At 39.2% G+C, this 24,649-nt stretch overlaps 1 protein-coding gene across 7 annotated transcripts in view; it reads right to left on the bottom strand.

Moving 5' to 3' along the window:
- ODF2L (outer dense fiber of sperm tails 2 like) overlaps nt 1–24,649 on the bottom strand; it is a 142,474-nt gene that overhangs the window by 98,448 nt on the left and 19,377 nt on the right. For all 7 annotated transcript variants that reach the window (XM_033916903.1, XM_033916901.1, XM_033916902.1 and 4 more), the window contains exons 5-6: nt 16,378–16,452; nt 1,125–1,196 (exon numbers count right to left, since the gene is read on the bottom strand). In XM_033916903.1, the coding sequence (XP_033772794.1) occupies nt 1,125–1,196; nt 16,378–16,452 (147 nt within the window). The remainder of the gene's footprint in view (nt 1–1,124; nt 1,197–16,377; nt 16,453–24,649) is intronic.

The raw sequence follows: 24,649 nt of genomic DNA, 5'->3' as shown, positions 1-24,649 counted from the left end.
AAATGAGGGCGATTGGAGGAACGCCCCCCCCTCCAACCGCATGGATTGCTAGTGTGCGATCTGATTCATGTGCAGACCATCTGCTTTCCCTGCAGATGGTATGCGAATGCGTTTTGTGTCCGTTTTTTTTTTTTTTCAGGCCTTGAATCTCCTGCTCTCCCAGGGAAGGGCTATCCCCAGCGGCAGCAGCCTCTTCCCTTTCATCGACACTGTCAGCTTGTCATGCCCTGCTCTCTGCCACCTTTCCTACAGTGCGAGCCTGCAGCTTTAAAGCGGGGCTGCACTACGGCGTGCAGACCCGCTTTAAACCCGCAGGCTCACACTGCAGGGAAGCCAGCAGAGATCCAGAGCTCGGGACTGAGAGCAAGACATGATCAACAGAGGATCCTGATGGCAATAAACCCACTCACTTTAAAGAACTTTCCAGGGTTTCAATCGCTTTTTCTTCCCGTCAGTGTGGTGACTGCAGCTACTTTTCTTTAAATTATACTGTAGCAAATTAGATAGCAGAGTGATCAGTACACGATCGGTTTGCTTAGTAAATCTAGCCCATAGTATTTTTACCTGTGATCTTTGCATCACTTTTAAAAGTGAAAAAGACAGAATCCAAAGACTTATTCCTACTTTTCTGTAGGTGCCTTTTCTGGCTAAAACAAACACTGTGTATAGATTTGAAAATAATAACTATCCATATTGTAACAAACTCTAACCTCACACATGTACTTTTATCCACACACACACAGGGTGGCAAAGTTTCAAATCTATTATGGGTTCTTCACATCAAGCTCATCAGATTTTCTCTCTCACTCCAGCATGTGTTTATAACACATACTGGCACTTTTTTAAAACTATGTGCTCCTTTTACGAATCTGCGTTAGCGGTTTAACGTGTGTAATAGCGCGCGCTAAACTGCCAGCTGCGCTAGACGTTAACGCCAGCATTGAGCTGGCGTTAGTTCTAGCCGCATAGCGCAGGTTTAGCACGCGCTAAAAAGCTGTGTGCGCTAAAACCACTAACGCAGCTTCGTAAAAGGAGCCCTATGTCTCATATATTAAAATATTAGCTTGACATGCACCTTATTCTGAAATAATAGCCGTTGGAGGTTAGAAAAAAACCATAGCTACCTTTTCCAGTTGAAGACGACGAGAAAGATCTTCATAATAATTTTCTGTCTCAAGCACCTTATTCTTAAGTTTCTAAAACAGAGGAAATTAAATGACACACTTTGCAATAAAACTATACATATCTGAAAAAACATTAAATGACAACAAATTATCTGATAAAGTCTCTCGGGTACTAAAGTATGACGTGACTTTGCCAGTCTACTTTGTATTTTTTAATTCTTTATTCAGTTTTAACTCTTGCAACAAGTGTACAATATTCAATCAGATAATTCGTACAAATCACTTGACATTCTAACAATTATTGTCAAATGCATATAAAAAAGACCCCTCCCCCACCCATCCCATTCATCAGGAATAAACCCATTAAATCACATAACATACCTTAAGTCTGCTTTGTATTAAAAAAAAAATAACACAAAACACTTGAACATGTGCAAAAATACAAAATTTCATGCACTCTTATTTTTCATGTGAAGCATACTTTTGCTACATGACTTTATAACAGTGCACGTTGCTGCAGTAAACTCTGGCATAAAAGTCCACTTCATGTGAAAATGTATTTAAATTTGTCATTAATGAGCTTCAGTGATGCATGAGCTGAATTGTATCAAAAATTGTATGTTTTTCCTTATCATGACCGGGGTAGCCATACAAATGATTACGCGTAACTGGAAGAACTGGGATCGCTTTAACTTTAATTTTTGATGGGCAAGTTTATGCTTAACTTATAGATTTGAAAAAATGAATACAGATATAATGGGTCATATTAAGAGATTTAAGTTAATCTGGGACCCTTTGATATCTTATATGGATGGGTTGTAATTGGGTTTTTTGTGGGTTTTTTCCCTTTTATCTTGTTGGTATATTGCACACACACCCAGGGGAAGGGAGGGTGGGAGAGAGATATTTATTCTCTTGCAAGGTATTGGTTGGGTGTGGGGGGGGGGGGGGGTTATCACGCTATTTTTGATTGATTATAAATGCATATATGAATAATGCTGTTTTGAGTAGATACTGTACTGCATTTTTGTTACCTTTGAAAAATTAATAAAAGATTTAAACAAAAATTGTAAAACCAAACTTAAAAAATCTCAGTGGCCTGTTTTAGTGAAACAAAAAAAATTAATTACCTCTAAAAGTGTTTTTACCCAATCTGCTCAGGGAACTGCCCTGACATCAGATAACCTCCACTTTGACTTTTATCATAACATTAATTTTGGAAATGGCAGATACAAAAGAAGCATGTACCAGCATACAATTGTTCAAAGAACTTTGCTGATAACTATTTGGCAGTGTTTTAGTTTAGTTAATCATAATTTAGGGGGTCTTTTACTAAGGTGCGCAAGCCAATTTTGCACGCGCTAAATGCTAACGCGGCCATAGAATATAATGGACACGTTAGCATTTAGCACACGCTAAATCGGCTAGTGCGCCTTAGTAAAAGACCCTGTTGAGGGGCGTGGCTTAGCGCGCACACAAAATGGACGTGTGATCGCGGCGCTCCTCTCAACCTGGCAACGGTCGGCAAAAAAAGTTTTCCCATTTAAGCCGATTTCGGTGTAAAACAGCGAAAAGAAGAGCGGGAGCATGGCAAGCACCCGACAAAACAAAAATGAAACTGGTGGGTCGGCGAAAAGGCAGAAACAGGATCAAATTATCCCGAGTAAGGTTCCGCTTCCTGCTGAAGAGTCGGATGTGCTGAGCAAAGCCGAAGTTATGGAGGAACTGAGACAAATTAAACAAATGCTTAAAGAGACTGTGAGTAATATGGCTGAAATGAAGGAAGAAATACTAATTATCCACAGACAAATGGAAATAAATAATAAAAGAACAACCGACTTAGAAGCTAAAATGGAGGTTTTAGAATGTGAAGGAAACAGATGTAAAAATGACAGTTTGGAACTGATTCAATTGAAAAATCAGCTGGAAGATTATGAAAACCGAGGAAGAAGAAAGAATATAAAACTTTTTGGAATGCAGGAAAATTTGGAAGGGAAAAATGCCATACAGTTTTTAGAAAATCTAATTCCTAAAATACCGCAATTGGATTTTAAACAGCCTTTAGAAATAGAAAGGGCGCACAGGATCCCATTAAAAAATATGGAAAATCAAGGCAGACCAAGACCATTAATATTTAAAATGTTAAGATACCAGCAAGCAATAGAAATTTTAAATGCTGCCAAGAAAGATAAAAATTTAAATTATAAAGGATCCAAAATATGGTTTTTGCCTGATTTTGCTAAAAACACAGCAAACAAAAGGAAGAAATTCCTTGACTTGAGACCTCAATTAAAGGAAAAAGGATATAAATAAGGATTGTATTACCCAGCAAAAATGAGGGTATCTTCTGGGGATAAATCTTTGTATTTTGAAGATCCGGAAAAGCTAAAGACCTTTCTTTCAAAATCAGAACCTATGTCATTTTAACATAATGGATGTTGAAATGAACAGAAAATATCAAGTCTGGTTTTGATGGATATTGTGCAAAAAATTTAATGTAAAACTATGAGACTTTGGAGTACTGAAGAAAAAAGAATATGAAATAAAGAACAGGAAATAAAATGAACAAAGGAAAAATACAATAAAAAAATATAAAGAAGTAATAGACAAGAAAGATGGACTGGAAACTCACGAGATTAAACTTTAGACGAGTAAAGGTTGGATGGCTGGAGTAAAGAGTGATCAGAAAGAAATAAAGAACTTGAATAATTTTTTTTTTTTTTATAATTCTTTATTCATTTTTAAACTTTCAACAAGTGTACAATATAAGTAATACATAGATTTACTAACATCACTTGATAAATCTATCAAGATCATAACAAAGGTATATATATCTAAACCCTTCTTCCCCCCTCCCTTTCCATACAATTATTTAATTGAATCAATCTTTGTCATATTTCTATTTTTACATTTTTATTTTTTTTTTCATTTATATAAACCCTCCCCTTTCCCTTCCAATCATAAATAATGTTAATAAAATGGTGTTTATTCATTACAAAACAATGTCAATGGCCCCCATATTTCATTAAACCTTTTATAATTTCCATTTTGTATTGCTATTGAACGTTCCATTCTATATATGTGACATAGTGAATTCCACCAGAAATTAAAATTAAGTCTTGTGTGATCTTTCCAATTTGTAGTAATATGTTGCATGGCAACTCCTGTCATAATCAATAAAAGTTTGTTATTACTTGCCGATATCTGACTCTTTTTCCTCATAGATATGCCAAATATCACAGTATCATAAGTTAATGCTACAGGATTATCTAATAAAGAATTTATTTGATCCCAGATCGAATTCCAAAAGGCTAATATATAGGGACAGAAAAATAAAAGATGATCCAAAGTCCCTACTTCAAGCTTACAATGCCAGCATCTATTAGACATTGAACTATTTAATTTTTGTAATCTAACAGGGGTCCAAAATGCTCTATGCAAAAGAAAAAACCAAGTTTGTCTCATAGATGCTGACAGTGTACATCTTATTCTCCAAGACCAAATTTGTGGCCATTGAGATGCCAAAATTTGATGATTAATCTCAATGCTCCAAATATCCCTAAGACCATTTTTAGGTTTTTTATTAACCAATTCACTAATAACTTTATACCACTGTGCGGCCTGGTGACCCAGAAAATCTGCCTGGAAGCATAAAAATTCCATGCTGTATTGAAAATTTAAAGTTTTCCATTCAGGGAACCCTGCCTGAATGGCCTGCTTCAATTGCAACCATTTATAAAATTGTGATTTATTCAGTCCAAATTTATTTTGCAATTGTGTAAACTCAAGCATTTTTCCATTTGAAATAACATCATTTAAAGTTCGTATTCCTGCATTTAACCAATGCCTCCAGACAATCTTAGTTCCGCCAATCTGAATCTTGGAGTTTAGCCATATAGATTGATTTGTCGATTTACTAATAGGAATTTCAGTTAAATTACTTACATATCTTAGAGTTTTCCATGTATCTAATAAAAGTTTATTTTCTTTATACAATCTGGGCATCTTGATACTGAGAATGTGACAAAGATGTAAAGGAGACAGGAGTCGCCATTCCAAGTATAACCAATCTGGAGTGTATTCAATGAGATCTGGGAGGACCCAATACATACCTTGACGTAAAATATAGGCCTGATGATACCTATAGAAATTTGGGAAATTTACCCCACCCTCCTTAATTGATTTCTGTAAAGATACCAAAGCAATTCTAGGTGTTTTGCCAAGCCAAACAAACTTAATAATTATTGCATTCAATTTTTTATAAAAAGAGTTCTGAAAAAATACCGGAATCATACACATTTGATAGCAAACCACAGGCAATATCATCATTTTTATGGTTTGAACTCTTCCCCACCAAGATATATGTAATGGGTTCCATTGTTCACATAATTCCAAAACCTTTTTTAATAAAAGTTTTTCATTTTCTTTTACTGTATCTTCTATTGAATTTTTAATCCAAATTCCTAAATATTTTAATCCATCCTCTTTCCATACAAAAGGAAATGAATCAAACATAGATTTTATGCAATGCACATTAAGTGAAAGAATTTCAGATTTATTCCAATTGATTTTATATCCTGAAAACATTCCAAATCTTTCAATCAATTCTAACAAACATGGTATAGTTGAACCTGGATTGCGCAAATATAATAAAATATCATCCGCATAAGCAGATAATTTGTATTCCCATTCTTTCAAGGGAATACCCTGTATCCCCTTTGTCTGATTAATAGCTATCAATAAGGGTTCTAAAACAATATCAAACAGCAAAGGAGATAATGGACATCCTTGTCTAACTCCTCTATGTAATTTAAAACCCTCAGATAAATTATTATTAATGTATAATCTTGCCATAGGGGAGCTATACAAAGTTTTAATCATTTGAACAAAACCAGGACCCACACCAAACCAATCCAAAGTCTGATACATGAATGACCATTCTACCCTATCAAAAGCTTTTTCTGCATCTAATGAAAGAGCAAAAGCTGGTTCATTCATCATTTTAGTTAAATTTAATGTATGAAATGTCAATCTTGTATTGTTAGAAGAATGTTTGTTAGCAATGAAACCTGTTTGATGTACATCAATTATGTAAGGAAGAGCCTTTGCCAATCTTAATGCCAGTGTTTTAGCCATTAATTTTCCATCAACATTAATTAATGATATTGGCCTGTAATTTGAAACCATAGTGGGATCTTTATTTGGCTTTGGCAAAACAATCACCATAGATTCTGCCATAGTACTTTTAATACAACCTTTATTAAGTTGAAACTGATATAAATTTAGTAAATAGGGTAATAAAGAATTTTGAAATGTTTTATAGAATTCCACAGTAAAACCATCCCCACCTGGAGCGGATCCAACTCTAAGAGACTTCAATGCTGTTTCTAATTCTTTTAATGATATAGGTTCTTCTAAACTTCTTTTTATATGATCAGGAAGCTTTGGACCCTCAAGAAGATTTAAAAATTCCATACCTTTTTGAACTTTATCAATAGAAGACTCGGAAGAATACAACTCTTTGTAAAAAGCCAAAAATTGATTTAAAATGTTATTAGTTTGATTATGCATATTTCCTTTCTCATCTTTTATTGCACTTATTTTTATTCTTCTCTTTTTTGCTTTAAGATAATTTGCAAGTAAACTTCCTGCCTTATTAGATTTTCCATAATACAAGGTTTGCAGAGAAAACAAATCTTTCCTTGCCATTTTTGAAGAAATTTCATTATATTTGCCTTTAGCCTTTAATAAAGTTTGCAAATTTTCGTGATTCCAATCATCTATTAATTTGGATTCCAGCAATTTAATTTCTTTTTCCAAATCTGAAAATTGTTTAATAAGTTGTTTTTTAATATACGCAGAATAAGAAATAATATTACCTCTTATAGTAGCTTTAAATGCATCCCATAAGATTTCCGCATTAATATCTGCTGAAGTATTTATTTGGAAAAATTCCAAAATTTTTAACTTAATTTCTTCAAGAAAAGTTGAATCTGAAACCAATGTATTATCAAACCTCCATAATGATCTATTGTATTCATTATTATCTAGTGTAAGTGTAATCCACACTCCTCCATGATCAGACAAAATAATTGGATCAATGGAAGCTTGTGTCACTTGTTGCACTATGGAATTTGATACCAATATGTAATCAATTCTTGAAAAAGATTTATGAACTGGTGAGCAAAAAGAGAACTCCTGATCATTAAAATGAAGAATACGCCATATATCTTTCAAATTACAAGTATTCACCAAATTATCTAACCCTAATGATTTTATATTTTTGCTTGGTTTTTTATCCAAAAAAGGATCCATAACAGCATTAAAATCTCCAGCTACTATTAAATTAGAAGCAGCCAGTGGGAGTATTAATTTTTGTATATTAATAAAAAAATCATTTTGATTCGAGTTCGGGGCATAGATATTTAATAAAGTCAAAGTATTATTTCCCATTCTCATTTCCGCTCGTATCCATCTCCCTAAAGGATCAAAATCTATCATTTTAAATGAAGCTAAACATTTTGTGTTCACTAATATAGCCACTCCTGCCTTTTTCCCTATTGCGGGAGCGAAAAAAACAGTGTTTCACCCAATTATCTTCTAGCTTTTTGGATTCAACCACTGATAAATGTGTCTCTTGAATATAATACACATCAGCCTGTTGCCTTTTTAAAAATGCTAACATTTTTTTTCTCTTTACTGGGTGATTAAGGCCATTAACATTGAGTGAAAAAATTTTAATCTCCATCAATCCAAATAATTTTTACAAAAGTTCTTCCAATTATTATATCTGAACAAAAAACTGAAATCATTTGAAATGAATAAACACCACCTTCATTTATATCTCCCAATCCAACATCTCTACCCCAATTATCAAATCCCTTTAACCCCCCTCCCATCCCTCCCTCTCCCACCCTTAATATTGGCTGATAAAACCTGGAACTGCACATACAAGACCAAGTAAAGCTAAACTAAAAGCTCTATACAGACTTCAATTATAAAACAATATTGTATGTAATAATCATATGTATTTTTATAAATAATTTATGTAATATTCTCAAAATATTAAAAAATCAAAATAAGAAACTAAATAAAGATCTTCCACTCATATTATAAATGATAAAAAAGAATGTAAAACTCTGTCTGCTAAAAGTATCAGACTTGTAAGAAACCTATAAATGAAAATTAAGCATTAATAATATATTTTCCTTTTTTTTTTTTAATTATTGTTATTATTTATTTTTAAATACATATATTCCCCTTAAATATTCTCAAAGAAGCCTACTAAACCTTAAACTAGAGTCCCTTGAAAATCTTTGCTAACTGAAATCTTTTGTACTGAATTTTTATCAAAACCTCCATTAACTCATCATAACCTATGATCTAAATCTGCCACTATAAGCTCTGTATATTAATATCTTATCTTCATGAATATATTGCAATAACATATATCAGAGATTCTAATATCTTATTAAGATATGTAACAGCAAAGGAACAAATCATTTCAACTTTAAAAGTCATCCTTTGAGAAAGAGATATTAAAGGCTCACAGAGAAACAAACTGCCTTTTTCATCAACATTCCATTTCACAGTTTCCATTCAAAATAAACAGAGCCAAACTGTCAGTTAGCAGATTCTCAAATATATTAAAGATGAATAACAAATAAAATCAAATAAAAACCAAGAAGAATCAACTCCAACTCCAGGAAGTAAATAAGTCAAATTAAATTGACATCGGCTGCTCCCTTTGATTTAAAAACATTTCCAACTTCACAGGTTCATCAAAGCTCATAGTTTTGTTGTCAATAGTTATTTTCATAATCGCAGGGTATATCAGGCCAAATCTAGCTCCGATTTCTCTTAACTTCGGCCTCATGTCTAGAAATTTTTTCCTTTTATCTGCCGTTGTTTTAGCGAAATCAGGAACGATGTGAACTTTGGCATCCTGACATTTTAAATTTGCATGTTCTTTAGCCATTCTTAACACCTCTAAAACTTGCTGGTGTCTTAGCAACTTGAAAATTATGGGGCGAGGACCTTTTAAAGTATCCAGTCTTTTCACTGGTATGCGATGTGCACGTTCAACTTCTATCGGGTAATTAGATTTGAGGGGCAGGACTTTCATCAAAAAATTTTCCACAAATGAAACCGGATTATTTTTCTCCACCCCTTCCGGTACGCCCAAAAGTCTCAAATTACTCCGTCTCATGCGATTCTGGCAATCCTCGACTTCCCTGGTGAGTGTAAAGATTTTTTCTCTGTCCAGTTTATATTGCCTTTTTTCTGCTTCAAAACTGTCCATTCTCATTTCCATTTTTGTTGTTTTAATCTCCAGCACTTCTGTTCTTTTATTTAAAGTCATTACTTCTTCCTGTATTTCATCCAGCTTTTTGGCGTTTTTTAGAAGAATTTCTTTTATCTCTTGTATTTCTTTCCAGAAATCAATGTCACTTTTCTCTCTTGACAACGGACACTTTGAGGGTGTTGCCGGCTCTGGCTTAGATCTCTTAACACTGCCGGTATTAGAAATCCCCATTTCAGACTTGTTTTGTTTTCCTGAAGCCATCACGTTGTATTTTCCTTCGTTTCTTCAGTTAAAATGAAAATTTTATTTCAGTATTTTATGTCATTAATGTCTGTATGTACAGAGCCTCTGCTCTACCCGACCATCCTCGTGCACTCCCAAGCCACGCCCCAAGAACTTGAATAATTAACAAAAGGAGAAAAGAGAAGAATGGACCAGATAATAATACAAATAGGTAAAAGAAGAAAGCAGAATGGATAAAAAAAAAAAGGATATTAAATAAAATGACAAAGACAGTCAAGAGACTAAAGGGAAGAAGGATATAGATAAGAAAACAATATGAAAGATCAGTTAATTTAATAAATTAACAAACGAAAAGTAATGAATGAAAGGATAATAAAAAGAAGAATGTAGAATGGACTAATCATAGACAAAAATGATCTATGACATTTAGATGTAAGTAAAAGAAAGGAAATAAAAATGAAAAATATACAAGAAAGATACATAATATGAAATTATTGATAATTGAAGGAGATAACTAAAATATTAATTGTAAAGTTTGATTTTGTAATATTATAGTTTCAAAAGGATTGGATTTTAATTGGAAAAGAAGAAAATGTATTAAAAAAAAAAATTTAATAATTATAAAATTTAAAATTTCATTTTTCAGAATGGAAAAAAAATGTTGATATATAAATAGATGATAAAAATTATAAAATTGTAATCAACTTTTAAAGAAGTATATGAAGATATGGATATTTATTATTAGATATTAAAAGGATGATAAAGGTTGCTGGATTAGAGTGTATGAGATATAGGAAAAATAACACTACTTTATTAAATATATGTTTATGATAGAATTTTGTGGTATAAACTAAAATATTGGGGAAATATAATTTAAAGAATGGTGAGTAGATAAAAAGATACATTAGTGGAATGTTAGGAATTAAATATGGTTAAAGTTATCAAATGTTAAATAACCGATAGAGAATATAATTATTTTAAAATGGTAAAAAAAAAAAAAAAAGATTTTATGTTTAGAAGAGAGATATACTAAGATACACTGTGGAAGATTAATGAGTTTATCTTAAGAAATGATAAAGGGGATATTAATTAATATTGGTTGCCTGGGGGAGAGGGGGATGTTGGGGTTGCTGTTCCAATGTGTGTCCTTAAGCAGTCATTATATTGGGGGGGGAAGGGTGGGAAAAAGATGGGTTTTAAAGGTATTACTAGAATGATTAAGGAAAAGATCAATAAGGGGTTGGATACTTCAGGGGTAAAAATGTGTGTCATTGAGAAACATTTATTAGATCTTAAATATGAAGGAAGGAAGGAAGAAGATTATGATGAGAAGTTTAAAATATATAATGTCTTTTAAGATATTTTCTATTAATGTCAATGGCCTGAATCATGTAATCAAAAGAAAAAAGGTATTAGCATTTTTAAAAAAGCAAAACGCGGATGTTTATTGTTTGCAGGAGACTCATCTGAATATAAAGGAATCACAGAAACTAAAGGGTGGGTGGGTGAAGGAATATTTTTTTGCTCCAGCAGCAGGTAAAAAAGCAGGGGTAGCAGTTCTTATAAATAAAAAATGTATGGCCAATTTTAAGGTAGTAAATTCAGATCCACATGAAAGATGGATACATATTGATATAAGTATGGGAAATAATACCCTGTCGTTGTTTAATATATATGCCCCTAATTCGAATCAATCAGAATTTTTTAAAAAGTTGCAGAGTATGTTGTTACCACTGGCTGCTTCTAATTTAGTAGTGGCTGGAGATTTTAATGCTGTAATGGATCCATTATTGGATAAAAAACCAGGTAAAAGCATAAAATCTTTAGGTTTAGATAATTTGGCTCAATCATGTGATTTGAAGGATATATGGCGTATTCTTCATTTTAATGATCAGGAATTTTCATTTTGTTCACAGGTCCATAAATCATTTTCAAGAATAGATTATATTTTTATTTCATCACATAAGGTGCAACAAGTGATTAAAGCTTCCATAGATCCTATTATTATTTCGGATCATGCGGGAGTATGGATAGAATTACAATTAGATCAATTAGAGAATAGAAGACCTCTTTGGAGATTTGATAATGCATTGCTGGTGGATGACAAATTTTTGGAAAATTTTAAAACACAAATTAATGATTTCTTTCAAATGAATTTAGTGGAGGATACATCTATTGAAAATGTATGGGATGCATTTAAAGCAACTATGAGAGGTAATATTATATCATATTCAGCTTTTGTTAGGAAACAGATTAAAATGCAGTATATAGAGTTAGAAAAAGAAATTAAAATATTAGAAACTAAATTGGTAAGTAAATGGGAACATGAGGTTTTGCAAGCTCTTTTGAAAGCAAAAGGTAAATATAATGAATTAACTTCAAAAATGATAAGAAGAGATTTGTTTTCCAAGCAAACAATGTATTATGGAAATTCTAATAAGGCGGGAAGATTATTAGCGAATTATCTTAAAGCAAAAAAAAAGAAAAACTAATATTAATGGGATAAAAGATGATAATGGTATAATAACAAATCACAAAATACAAAATCCACAAGAAGGGATGTCCAATAAATTACAATTTCACAAAAACACCCCTCAACAACCAGGGCTACGCCTCAAATTTATGAAAAAAGGAGAAAAAGACCTCAGTGTCTAACAGGGGCCATAAAAAAGCTTCCCAGATAGACAAGCCAGTCTCAGACAGAATTTGAAACTAGCAGACACATCCTTGGTCAAAAAACTCCTTTAGACTCAATTACTCTTCAGAGTCACACATTTCTTTTAGTACATTCTGTTTCAATGTTTCAAAAATTTCATAAATAGTGTCATAAAAAGTCACTTATCTGAATAAATGGATGTTGAGATGTAGTCGTGGGTTAGAAAGCAGGAACAAAAAATGCTCCGTGGGAAGTCAGCTGAAGGCTAATTAAAGTATCTCCAGTGCAACACTTCCATAATCATCCAACAGGGCTCCCTGTTTCGCTATAATGCTTCGTCAGGGATTTTGAGCGTCCATTCACCCGCTTCCACTCCTGTGGTGATTGGTGAATGGTCTTGTCCCCCGCAGTGAGGCATGAAGGATCGCGCGGTCCCCGCAGCTCACACCTGCCCGCCCAATCGATTCCAGTGTCCAGCCAGCTCTCTCCCCTCTCCTCACCCCAGTCCGCAGATCCTCCTCCTCGGCGACCCGCACGCTACCAGAAAGCCGCGCACACCCGCCGCTGCTCAGCCTCGATCTTCTGCTCTGACGCAACCGGAAACAGGAAGTTGCAGCAGAGCAGAAGATCGAACACTGAGCAGCCGCGCGTGTGCGGCTCCCTGGGAAAGCGCGCAGGTTGCCGAAAAAGAAAACCCACAAACCAAGGTGAGGAGAAGGGAGAGAGCCGGCCAAACACCAGGATCGACCGGGCAGGCAGGTAGTGGCCGCGGGGACCGTGCGATCGCTAGTGTTCCCGGCTCAAATTGGAAGGAGGGAGTGAAAGGAAAAAGGCTTATATGGATGCAGCGGGGACGGTGACGGGGCGGTGAATGGGATGGCGGTGACGGTGACGGGGCGGTGAAGGGATCGGCGGTGACGGGGCGGTGCAGAGGATGGTGGGCCGGTGACGGGGACAGATTTTTTCCCCGTGTCATTCTCTAGTTGCCATTCAGCATATAACCAATAACTGGAAGAATCATAGTAACCTTAATTATACATTTTGGTAGAATACAATTTGTCATATATTCAAAATGGAAAGAGCAATAGCAATACAAAGAGGGATATATCCTAAATTTATAAAAATATGGGGGCCATTGACAAAATATTGTAGTGAATGAATAGTAGGATTTCTCTTCTTCTTTTCAATATCTTCTTTGTGACACACATGGAGTGGGGGTAGTGAAAATAATTTTTACACAACATGTTATAATATGATATACAATATGTATGGGGTGATTGGAAAGTACTTGAAGGGTGGGGGGAGGGAGAGGGGATAAAAATATGTTTAGAATATTATGTATTAGATATAAAAGTGATATTGTATATTCATTAGTTGTAATTCAATATTTTGTACACTTCATGTAAAATTTGAAAATGAATAAAGAATTATTAAAAATAAAAAATAAAAAAAAAGTAAAAGACCCTGTTAATGAACAAATATTGACTATAAGAACAAGACAAAAAAACAAAATATTGCCATACCAAAGGTTCATCAAACCCAGTAACCTGTTTCCAATCTAGGTCACAAGCATCTGGCAAGATCTCAAGAGTAAAAAGAGATTTTATGATACTTATTCAAGGCGTAAGCAGTGAATTTTCCAAAGTGCATCTTAACAATGATTTATACATGTTTATTGTAAGAACTTGTCCAACCTTTTTTTAAACCCTGCTAAGCTAACTGCTTTTACCACATTCTCTGGCAATGAATTCAATAGTTTAACTATATATTAAGTGAAGAAATATTTTCTCTATTTTGTTTTAAATTTACAGCTAGCAACTTAATTACATGTCTCCTAGACTTTGTATTTTCAGAAAGAATAAACAAGCGATTTACTTCTGTAAATTTTACACCACCTAACATTATATAGGGCTCTATCATACCTCCACTCAGTTGTCTCTTGTCTAAGCTGAAAAGCCCTAGCCTTTTTAGTCTTTCCTCACAGGAAGTCATCCCATCTCCTTTATAATTTTTGTTGCCCTTCTCTGTACCTTTTCTAATTCTGCTATATCTTTTGAGATGCAGTGACCAAAACTGCACACAATATTTAAGTAAGGGGCACACTAAGGGGCAATACAAAGGCTCAATAATATTCTCAGTTTTGTTCTCCATTCCTTTCTTAAATACAATTCCTAACCACCATTGCACACTGAGCAGACAGTTTCAATGTACGCTTCTCCCTCCCGATTTGCGGGTTTAGGACTCGCAACTTCGGTTATTTGTGGTTTCCTAAACCCAGAATCACCCCTACCTCCCTCCCGCCTCCCGGATCTCTCCACACCTTACCTGGTGGTCTAGTGGTGAAGCGGGGCAGTAGCAATCATCCTACGCTCCTGCCCTGTGCAGAGACATCCACAAAAATGCCTGCAGTGAGTTCCCGTGGTCTCACGAGACTACAGCAGGAACTCACAACAGCCATTTTTGTGGACGGCTCTGGACGGGACAGGAGCATAGTACAATAGCTACTGCTGCGCTTCACTGCTAGACCACCAGGTAAGGTGTGGAGAGGTCCGGGAGGCGAAAGGGAGGTGAGGCGGGGGTCAGAGTCGGCCCAAAAAGTTATTTGCGTTTTACAATATTCATGGGCCGGCTCTGCCCCTAACCCAATACGATGAAATCTTCCGCCCAATGTGCGGCGGCAGCCAGAAAATCAAATAGGATGCTAGGAATTATTAAAAAAGGGATGGTTAACAAGACTAAGAATGTTATAATGCCCCTGTATTGCTTCATGGTGCAACCTCATCTGGAGTATTGCATTCAATTCTGGTCTCCTTATCTAAAAAAAGATATAGTGATGCTAGAAAAAGTTCAAAGAAGAGCAACCAAGATGGTAAAGGGGATGGAACTCCTCTCGTATACTCCTCTCGTATAAGGTAAGACTAAAACGGTTAGTGCTCTTTAGCTTGGAAAAGAGACTGCTGAGGGGAGATATATATATATATTTTTTATCAGCTCTAGATTTATTTATTTATTTATTTTTTTATTTCTTTATTCATTTTATGATTTACATCAAGTGTACAAAGAAACATCAAAAATTTAACAAATACATCACTTGAATTTCTACAATTTACTCAGGAAAAATAAAATTTAACCCCTTCCCTCTTATCAGAGTATTATGAAATAACACAAATCATATAATATATAATAAATCATCCTGGAGATATGATTGAAGTCTACAAAATCCTGAGTGGAGTAGAACGGGTACAAGTAGATCGATTTTTCACTCTGTCAAAAATTACAAAGACTAGGGGACACTCGATGAAGTTACAGGGAAATACTTTTAAAACCAATCAGAGGAAATTTTTTTTCACTCAGAGAATAGTTAAGCTCTGGAATGCGTTGCCAGAGGATGTGGTTAGAGCGGATAGTGTAGCTGGTTTTAAGAAAGGTTTGGACAAGTTCTTAGAAGAAAAGTCCATAGTCTATTATTCAGAAAGACATGGGGGAAGCTACTGCTTGCCCTATATCGGTAGCATGGAATATTGCTACACCTTGGGTTTTGGCCAGGTACTAGTGACCTGGATTGGCCACCATGAGAACGGGCTACTGGGCTTGATGGACCATTGTTCTGACCCATTAAGGCTATTCTTATGTACCTAAATCCGCTTCCTGGGCAGTGACTCCTATATAGTTCGATTCCTCTTTTTCACATGCATCACTTTGCACTTGCTCATATTAAATGTCAACTGCCATTTGGATGCCCAGTTTCATAAGTTTCTCTTGCAATTTTTCACAATCGTCTTGCAATTTATCAACTTTAAATAATTTTATGTCATCAGCAAATTTAATCACCTCACTCATTATTCCCATTTCCAGATCATTTATACATGTGATAAAAAAAACAGCTGTCTCAGCACAGATACCTGGAGAACCCCAATATTTACCATTCTCCATTGAGAATATTGACCATTCAAACCTTACTCCCTGTTTCCTATCTTTTAACCAGTTCTTAATCAGCAGTAGGACACTGCCTCTTAACCTGTCATCATTTAGGTTGTCAAAAAACTTACCATATTTTCAGTTTCAGTTTCAAATACTCTTTCTAGCAAATTTTCAATATCATTATTGATCTCCTTACTGCTGAACTGCAAAATAAATGTAAAGTTGGTAATTTGGATTATTTAGGGGAAATTTTAGAACAGTTATAAATTAGAAAAATTTGAGATTACAGTTTGCTAATTTTCTTGTCATACATAATACAGCATGGACATTTTAGATAGAAGGAAAAAAAGAGATTTAATGTGTACAAAGTCAACCATCTAAGTGCTATGCAGTGGCATACCAAGTGTGGGGGGGGGGGAGCAGTCTGCCCCAAGTGCAGACCATAAAGGGTTGCTCCCAGGTCGGCGTCATGGTCCAGGAACTTCACTGCTCAGCCAGTGTTGGGCCTTCCTTTCTGCTGGGTCCTGCCTTTGCGGAAGCAGGAGGAACCGGGCAGAGAGGAAGGCCTGAGCCGGCAGAGCAGCAACTGACATACCTCCAAGCCTGCAACGTAAAGCAGCAGTGGCCAGCTGATAGAGACAGCACTCTAAACAGGCTGCTTGTGGCCTGCCCGTTAAGGCCTTCCTTCTGCTGCATCACTGATGATGTCATTGATGACACAGCAGAAAGAAGCAATGGTGAAGCAGGCCACAAACAGCCTGTTTACAGCTTTGCCTTTAACGGCCAGACACCACTGCTGCTTCTATATGAGGCCTGAAACATAGAAGGCAGAAAAGAGCCGACGGCCCAATGTCTTCCCACTCAATAACCCTCCCTCCCTCCATCTTTTAAGCATTCCTCTGGAGCGACCCCACCTGTCTGTCCCATCGTCCCTTGAAGTTGAGCGTGGTTCTGGCCTCAACTACCTGACGTGAAAGACCATTCCATCGATCAATTACCCTTTCGGTGAAGAAATACTTCTTGTGTCCCCATTAAATCTTCCCCCCCTGAGTTTTAGTGGATGCCCTCTTGTCGCTGTGGGACCCGTAAGACAAAATATTTCTTCCTCCACATCAATATGGCCCATGATGTATTTGAATGTTTCTATCATGTCCCCCCTTTCCCTGTGCTCTTCGAGAGAATATAAGCGCAGCCTGCTCAAATGTTCTCCTGCCGCAGGAAGAAACTTCGGGCCGCGTGGGAGTCCAGCTCCGCCTCTCGAAGCCCCCTGCAGAGCAGCTCACACAGCTCTTCTCTTCAGGGCAGCCCCACTGAAACCGGGAGCTGCCCCAACGAAAAAACTGTTCTCCTGCTGCAGGAAGGAACTTCGGGCCGCGTGGGAGTCCAGCTCCGCCTCCCGAAGCCCCCTGCAGAGCAGCTCACACAGCTGTTCTCTTCAGGGCAGCCCCACTGAAACCAGGAGCTGCCCCAACAAAAAAACTGTTCTCCTGCCGCAGGAAGGAACTTCGGGCCGCGTGGGAGTCCAGCTCCGCCTCCCAAAGCCCCCTGCAGAGCAGCTCACATAGCTCTTCTCTTCAGGGCAGCCCCACTGAAACCGGGAGCTGCCCCAACGAAAACAAAAATCTGATCGCCTGCCGCAGGATAGGAACATCGGCCGCGTGGAAGTCCAACTCCGCCCCCCCCCCGAACAGGTCAATCATTTGATCAGACATATAGCAAAACCCATCTACCACAAAACAGCAAGATCTATCTCCCTCACCAATAACAACAGGACAAACGGTTTTCAGAACCAGTCCAGACCCCCACCCACTGCCACCAAAGATGAAGCTATCCCCACAAACACATACTCAAGCCACCCTTATAATAATCCTCCTCATCACCAGCTGGAAAGTAGTAGCAAACAACTTATACACCACACCCACAAGCTCCTCTGCAACCAATTTCCAACTCCACAACAGCAGAACCCTTTTAACAAGAAACTCGAACCACCAGACCAGCACCCAACATCCCATCACCATAACCTGGAGAAAAAGAACAACTCTTCCCAAGACCAAACCTCAACCTCCTCCTAAAACACTCATCTACCCTGAAACGACCCACAAGAATCAAACAGAAATCACTACTCTAACTTGTGCCTACATAAACATCAGAGCCTTAGGATCCAAAACAGAACATATAAAAAATTGGATAAAAACTGAAAACCTAGACTGTCTCTTCCTCACAGAAACCTGGTTAACCTCAGACGCAGACCCCAGAATAACAGAGGTATGCCCGCAGGGGTACAAAATAACAGTGACCTGCAGAGAGAAAAAAAGAGGAGGAGGACTAGCAATAATATTCAAAGACTCCCTAACCCTAAATATACAAGAAAAAACATCCACCACACAAATGGACTTCCTTGCCTGTCATCTCACAAGCTCCACACTAAAAAACTCACTAACCTGCATGCTCTGTTACATAACACCGGGTAACTGGACCACAGCGAGACCTGAATTTGAAAACTTCATGTACCAAAACTCCTTAACAGCAGAATATAATCTTATCCTAGGAGACCTACCGTATTTTCGCGGATATAACGCGCACCCGTGTAAAACGCGCACACGGGTATAGCGCGCAGAAACCACACTTGTATGTACGGAAACTTTTGTATACAGCGCTCATGGGTATACCGCACATGCTGCCCGACTCTCCTCTGGCCACCCCGACTCTCCTTTCGCCCTCCCCGACTCTCCTCTGGTTGCCCCGACTCACCGTTCACCCGCCCTGACTTTCCGTGCACTGCCCCGCCTCTCCGTGCGCTGTCCCGACTCTCCGTTCACCTGCCCTGACTTTCCGTGCACTGCCCCGCCTCTCCGTGCGCTGTCCCGACTCTCCGTTCACCTGCCCTGACTTTCCGTACACTGCCCTGTCCCCCTTGAAGGTCTGCCTGTCCCCCTTGAAGTCCTGTCCCCCCTTGAAGGTCTGTCCCCATCCTGAAAGCCTGATGCCCCCCCTCGACGTCCGATTCTTCTCCCCCCTCGGCAGGACCACTCGCACCCCCACCCCGAAGGACCGCCGACTCCCCGACAATCTCGGGCCAGGAGGGAGCCCAAATCCTCCTGGCCACGGCGACCCCCTAACCCCACCCCGCACTACATTACGGGCAGGAGGGATCCCAGGCCCTCCTGCCCTCGACGCAAACCCCCCTCCCCCCCAACGACCGCCCCCCCCAAGAACCTCCGACCGCCCCCCCAGCCGACCCGCGATCCCCCTGGCGACCCCCACGACCCCCCCACCCCTCTTCCCCGTACCTTTGGTAGTTGGCCGGACAGACAGGAGCCAAACCCACCTGTCCGGCAGGCAGCCAACGAAGGAATGAGGCCGGATTGGCCCATCCATCCTAAAGCTCCGCCTACTGGTGGGGCCTAAGGCGCGTGGGCCAATCAGAATAGGCCCTGGAGCCTTAGGTCCCACCTGGGGGCGTGGCCTGAGGCACATGGTCGGGTTGGGCCCATGTGCCTCAGGCCGCGCCCCCAGGTGGGACCTAAGGCTCCAGGGCCTATTCTGATTGGCCCACGCGCCTTAGGCCCCACCAGTAGGCGGAGCTTTAGGATGGATGGGCCAATCCGGCCTCATTCCTTCGTTGGCTGCCTGCCGGACAGGCGGGTTTGGCTCCCGTCTGTCCGGCCAACTACCAAAGGTACGGGGAAGGGGGGTGGGGGGGTCGTGGGGGTCGCTAGGGGGATCGCGGGTCGGCTGGGGGGGCGGTCGGAGGTTCTTGGGGGGGGCGGTCGTTGGGGGGAGGGGGGTTTGCGTCGAGGGCAGGAGGGCCTAGGATCCCTCCTGCCCGTAATGTAGTGCGAGGTGGGGGTAGGGGGTCGCCGTGGCCAGGAGGGTTTGGGCTCCCTCCTGGCCCGATATTGTCGGGGAGTCGGCGGTCCTTCGGGGTGGGGGTGCGAGCGGTGGGGGTGCGAGCGTCCTTCCGGATGATGAATCGGGCGTCGGGCGGGGTGTGAAATATGTAAAAAAAAATTTGTATACCGCGCTCAGGCATATAACGCGCGAAGGGTATGCGCGGTACGTAAAAACGCGTATAACGCGCGCGTTATATCCGCGAAAATACGGTAAACCTCCACCTAGAAGACCCAAAATCCACACCAGCAAAAAACTGTCTAGCATTTCTCAATGCCTTATCCTTCCAAATCCTAGACCCACAAACCACTCATGAAAAAGGACATCAACTTGACATTGCAGCCTTCATGACCCACCAAACAACCACCCCAGTAATTCAAACACTCAATGGAACCTGGTCCCCATCCCTCTGGTCAGACCACTACACTTACAATTTCAGCATTAACTGGACCAAGAACAAAACCACACCTAAATCCCAAAAAATAACATATACCTCACGCAAACATATCGAGCCAACTGTATTCTGGACAAAAATAGATGAAACACTCCAGGACTGCGACCCAAAAGACTTCATCTCTCACTGGAATATTCTAGCCACCAACATCCAGAACGAACTAGCCCCACTACAAACCAAAACTAGAACCAGTAGAAGATAAGACCAATGGTTTGACAACGATCTGCTCCAACTTAAAAGACAATGCAGAAGATTAGAAAGAAAATGGAGAAAAACAAACCTAGATCAAACGAAAACCGCCTGGAAAAAAATTAACAAACAATATAAAATCCTACTAAAAGACAAGAGAAAAACTCACTACACAAACCTTATAGGCACAGAAACCCAAGATACCAAAAAACTATTCAAAATATTAAAAGACCTAACTGACACCAAACCCTACACGACCACTAACAACAACCCAACCCCCTCAGCCACCCTCCTAGCAGATTATTTCAAGAACAAAATCACTAACGCCAGAGCCACCCTCAACTTTACCCCATCCCACCTAAACGAAATCACAACTCAACCCACGGATAAAGAATCTATTGCAGCGGACAGAACATGGTCTCAATTCCCCAACATACAATGGTCCGAATTCAATAAACTCTACAAAAAATACAGCCACGCCTCCTGTGACCTCAACCACTGCCCAGCATATCTCCTTACCACCTCCAGTGTAAAATTCCGTACTCTACTTCTGCAATGGATACAAACTACACTCACAGATGGCTTTTTCCCTACTGACCTCAGCGAAATCATCATCACCCCAATTCAAAAAGACCCAAAAGCACCAAAGGACCAACCATCCAACTTCAGACCCATTGCCTCTATACCGCTATATGTTAAAATTACAGAAGGCCTAGTAGCCAAACTCCTCACAAACTATCTAGATGACCATAACCTACTCCACCCCATGCAATCAGGATTCAGAACCAACTTCAGCACAGAGACACTCCTGGGCTCCCTTATAGACACAGTCAGACAACATCTCAGCACAGGAAAAAAAATGCTTCTCATACAACTGGACCTGACTGCAGCATTTGACCTAGTTGATCATAACATCCTTCTCCAAATCTTGGATGCAATAGGTATCTCAGATACAGTATATTTTTGGTTTGAAGGCTTCCTAAAATCCAGAACCTACAGAGTAAAATCAAACAAAGAAAAATCAGATCCTTGGTCAAACCCTTGCGGCGTACCACAGGGATCCCCACTATCCCCTACTCTCTTCAACCTATACACTGCCTCTCTCGGGGCATACCTGGATAACCTAGGCATTACCACCTATAGTTATGCAGATGACTTCACCATCCTCATACCATATGATCAGCCAAAGATCACCATGACAAACATAATACACCGAACAATAGAAACAGTTACGACTTGGATGAAAGAACACAAACTGAAACTCAACCCAGATAAAACTAAATTCATCCTCCTCAAAAATGACAAAGTCCCAACTATAACCAATTTAGAACTTAACTCAATCAACTATCCAATCCAAACCACCACAAAACTACTAGGAGTGACAATAGACAGATGCTGTACTATGCAACTGCAAATAAATAAAACCATACAGAAATCCTTTGCAATAATGAGAAACCTGAGACAAGTACGGAAATTCTTTGAAAGAACACAATTCCAGCTCATAGTGCAATCCCTAATCCTAGGATTGCTAGACTACTGCAACATCCTCTACCTCCCCTGCCCTGCCACAATGACCAAGCAACTACAAACAATCCAAAATACTGCTCTGAGACTCATCTACTCACTGAGGAAACATGATCATATCACAGAGGCCTACATCAACTCACACTGGCTACCAATCCAAGAAAGAATATTATTTAAATTCTACTGCATGATATTCAAAACCCTAAATGGAAACAGCCCAGCCTACCTAAACAATCGCCTCATCCAAGCAACCTCAACCAGACATAGAAAAACGCACTCCCCTTTCACACCTCCCCCGATCAAGGAAGTAAAACGGTCAAAACAATACGATGGCCTCCTAGCCACTAGAGCTGCAAAACTGGATAACCAAATCTCCAACCTACTGTTAACCACCCCAGACTACAAGATTTTCAGAAAAGAAATAAAAACTATACTCTTCAAGAAAGCCCTGAAACAGTCCTAACCACACCTACTCTTAAAATCTCTTACTCTTAACAACACTTTTATCTATCAAATGTTATCTAAAACCCATAATTTCACCATATTCGTATCTCCTAAAGACCTCCACTTCCCTTTGGTAACTCTTTATCCAATGTTTATTACCTTAAAAAATTCTATGTCATCGCTTATTCTATTTCTTTTAATTTGAATGTAATTCTTGTTTTTAGTTTGAATGTAATCCGCCTTGAACCGCAAGGTAATGGCGGAATAGAAATCACTAATGTAATGTAATGTAATATGGGAGGTTTTTTAATCCTGAGACCATCCTAGTGGCCATTCGCTGAATCGACTCCATTCTCTTCACATCCTGAAGGTATGTCAGATCTTTTTTTTTTTAGGGGGGGGAGTCAGTCGGGAGGTGCTGCACTGAGGGATTAGAGGGAGAGCTGGAAAGCTGCTGCACAGGTTGATAGGAAGGAGGGATGGAAAGCTGCTGCACATGGAGCAGAGAGAGGAGAGAGGAAGAATTGTTGGACATGGGGTGGAGGAGAGGAAGTGAGAAGCAACTAAGGTACAAAGGGGTGAGAGGAAGAAATCCTGCATACCCTGTTTCCCCGAATATATGACACTGTCTTATATTTTTAAAAACTCCAAAATATGCACAAGGTCTTATTTTCAGGGGGATGTCTTATTTTTCCATGAAGAAGAATACAGTACACATTTATTGCTGAAAAAAAGACATTTATTACCTGTATATGGTACAGGTCATCACAAACCAGAAAAGCTGTATCACAAACCAGAAAAAACTGTATCACAAACCAGAAAAACATTTAAGGCCCTGATTCTCCAAACGTGCGTCCCGATTTTAGGCAGCTGTAGACGTCCTACAGCTGTCTAATCAGCCAATCGGGATGCACGTTTGGAGAATCAGGGCCTCGGTGTACAGAGGCTGTTCCTGGGCTTGTTTTCCTGGACAGCGGAAGCAGGAAGTTGTGTGACCACGCATACGGTACTGTACCAGTACTCTGGATCGCCAAGACATGCTTGCCAAATAGTGCCTTATTTTCGGGGGGGGCCTTATATTTCCCAGGTGGGGAAAAAAAGGGGGGTATCTTACTAAAGGAGGAGGTCCTATAATGGGGGAAACACGGTATGGTGGAGAAGAGGGAGACATTCATAGAGATGCAGGGAGAGATGCTGCATGGAGGGGAATAGAGAGGTTTGACCCAGGGCACAAGGCAAGGGGAGAGAGCGAGAGAGATGGTAGACAGTAGGAAAGAAACAGAAATGCTGGATATGGCAGTGGAAGGGAAGGTACAGATGGATGGTGAGCAAGGAGAAAGAAGAAAACATCAAATGGGCAGGAGAACCTAGCTAGCGAGTTAACAGAAGACAAACAGAAACCAGAGCCTGGAACCAACATGATTTGAATAATAAAATGATAAGACAACAAAAGGTCGAAAAAATAATTTTATTTTCTATTTTGTGATTACAATATGTCAGATTTAAATGTGTATTCTGCCAGAGCTGGTGTTAGACAGCAAGCATGAGCAAGGACCTAACAGAGAGAGGAAGTCTTTTTTGTTTATTTTGTTTAAACCACAGCACCAGCATGGGGTTTTAGAGAGCAAAAGAAGGTGGTGTGGTGAAGAAGCTACAAAATAAACCCACCAGGATGTTTGAAAAAAAGTCCGATTGGTCAGAAAAAGTGAATCAAAAAATCAATTCAATAGGCTAAATCGAATCGAAAAATTTTCCTGTGAATCAGGCAGCATTTACTGCACCATTGAAGGAGGGAAAAGAAGGGGACAGAGATGTCAGACCATTGGGAATGGAGGGAAAGGAAGGAGAGGAGATGCCAGAGCATGAAGGAGGAGGGAGAGATGGAAGAAAAGGAGACA

This window comes from Geotrypetes seraphini, chromosome 12 (genome assembly GCF_902459505.1).
Source record: "Geotrypetes seraphini chromosome 12, aGeoSer1.1, whole genome shotgun sequence".
In the NCBI taxonomy this organism is placed as follows: Eukaryota; Metazoa; Chordata; class Amphibia; order Gymnophiona; family Dermophiidae; genus Geotrypetes; species Geotrypetes seraphini.
This window is presented reverse-complemented; position numbering and strand designations above follow the sequence as displayed.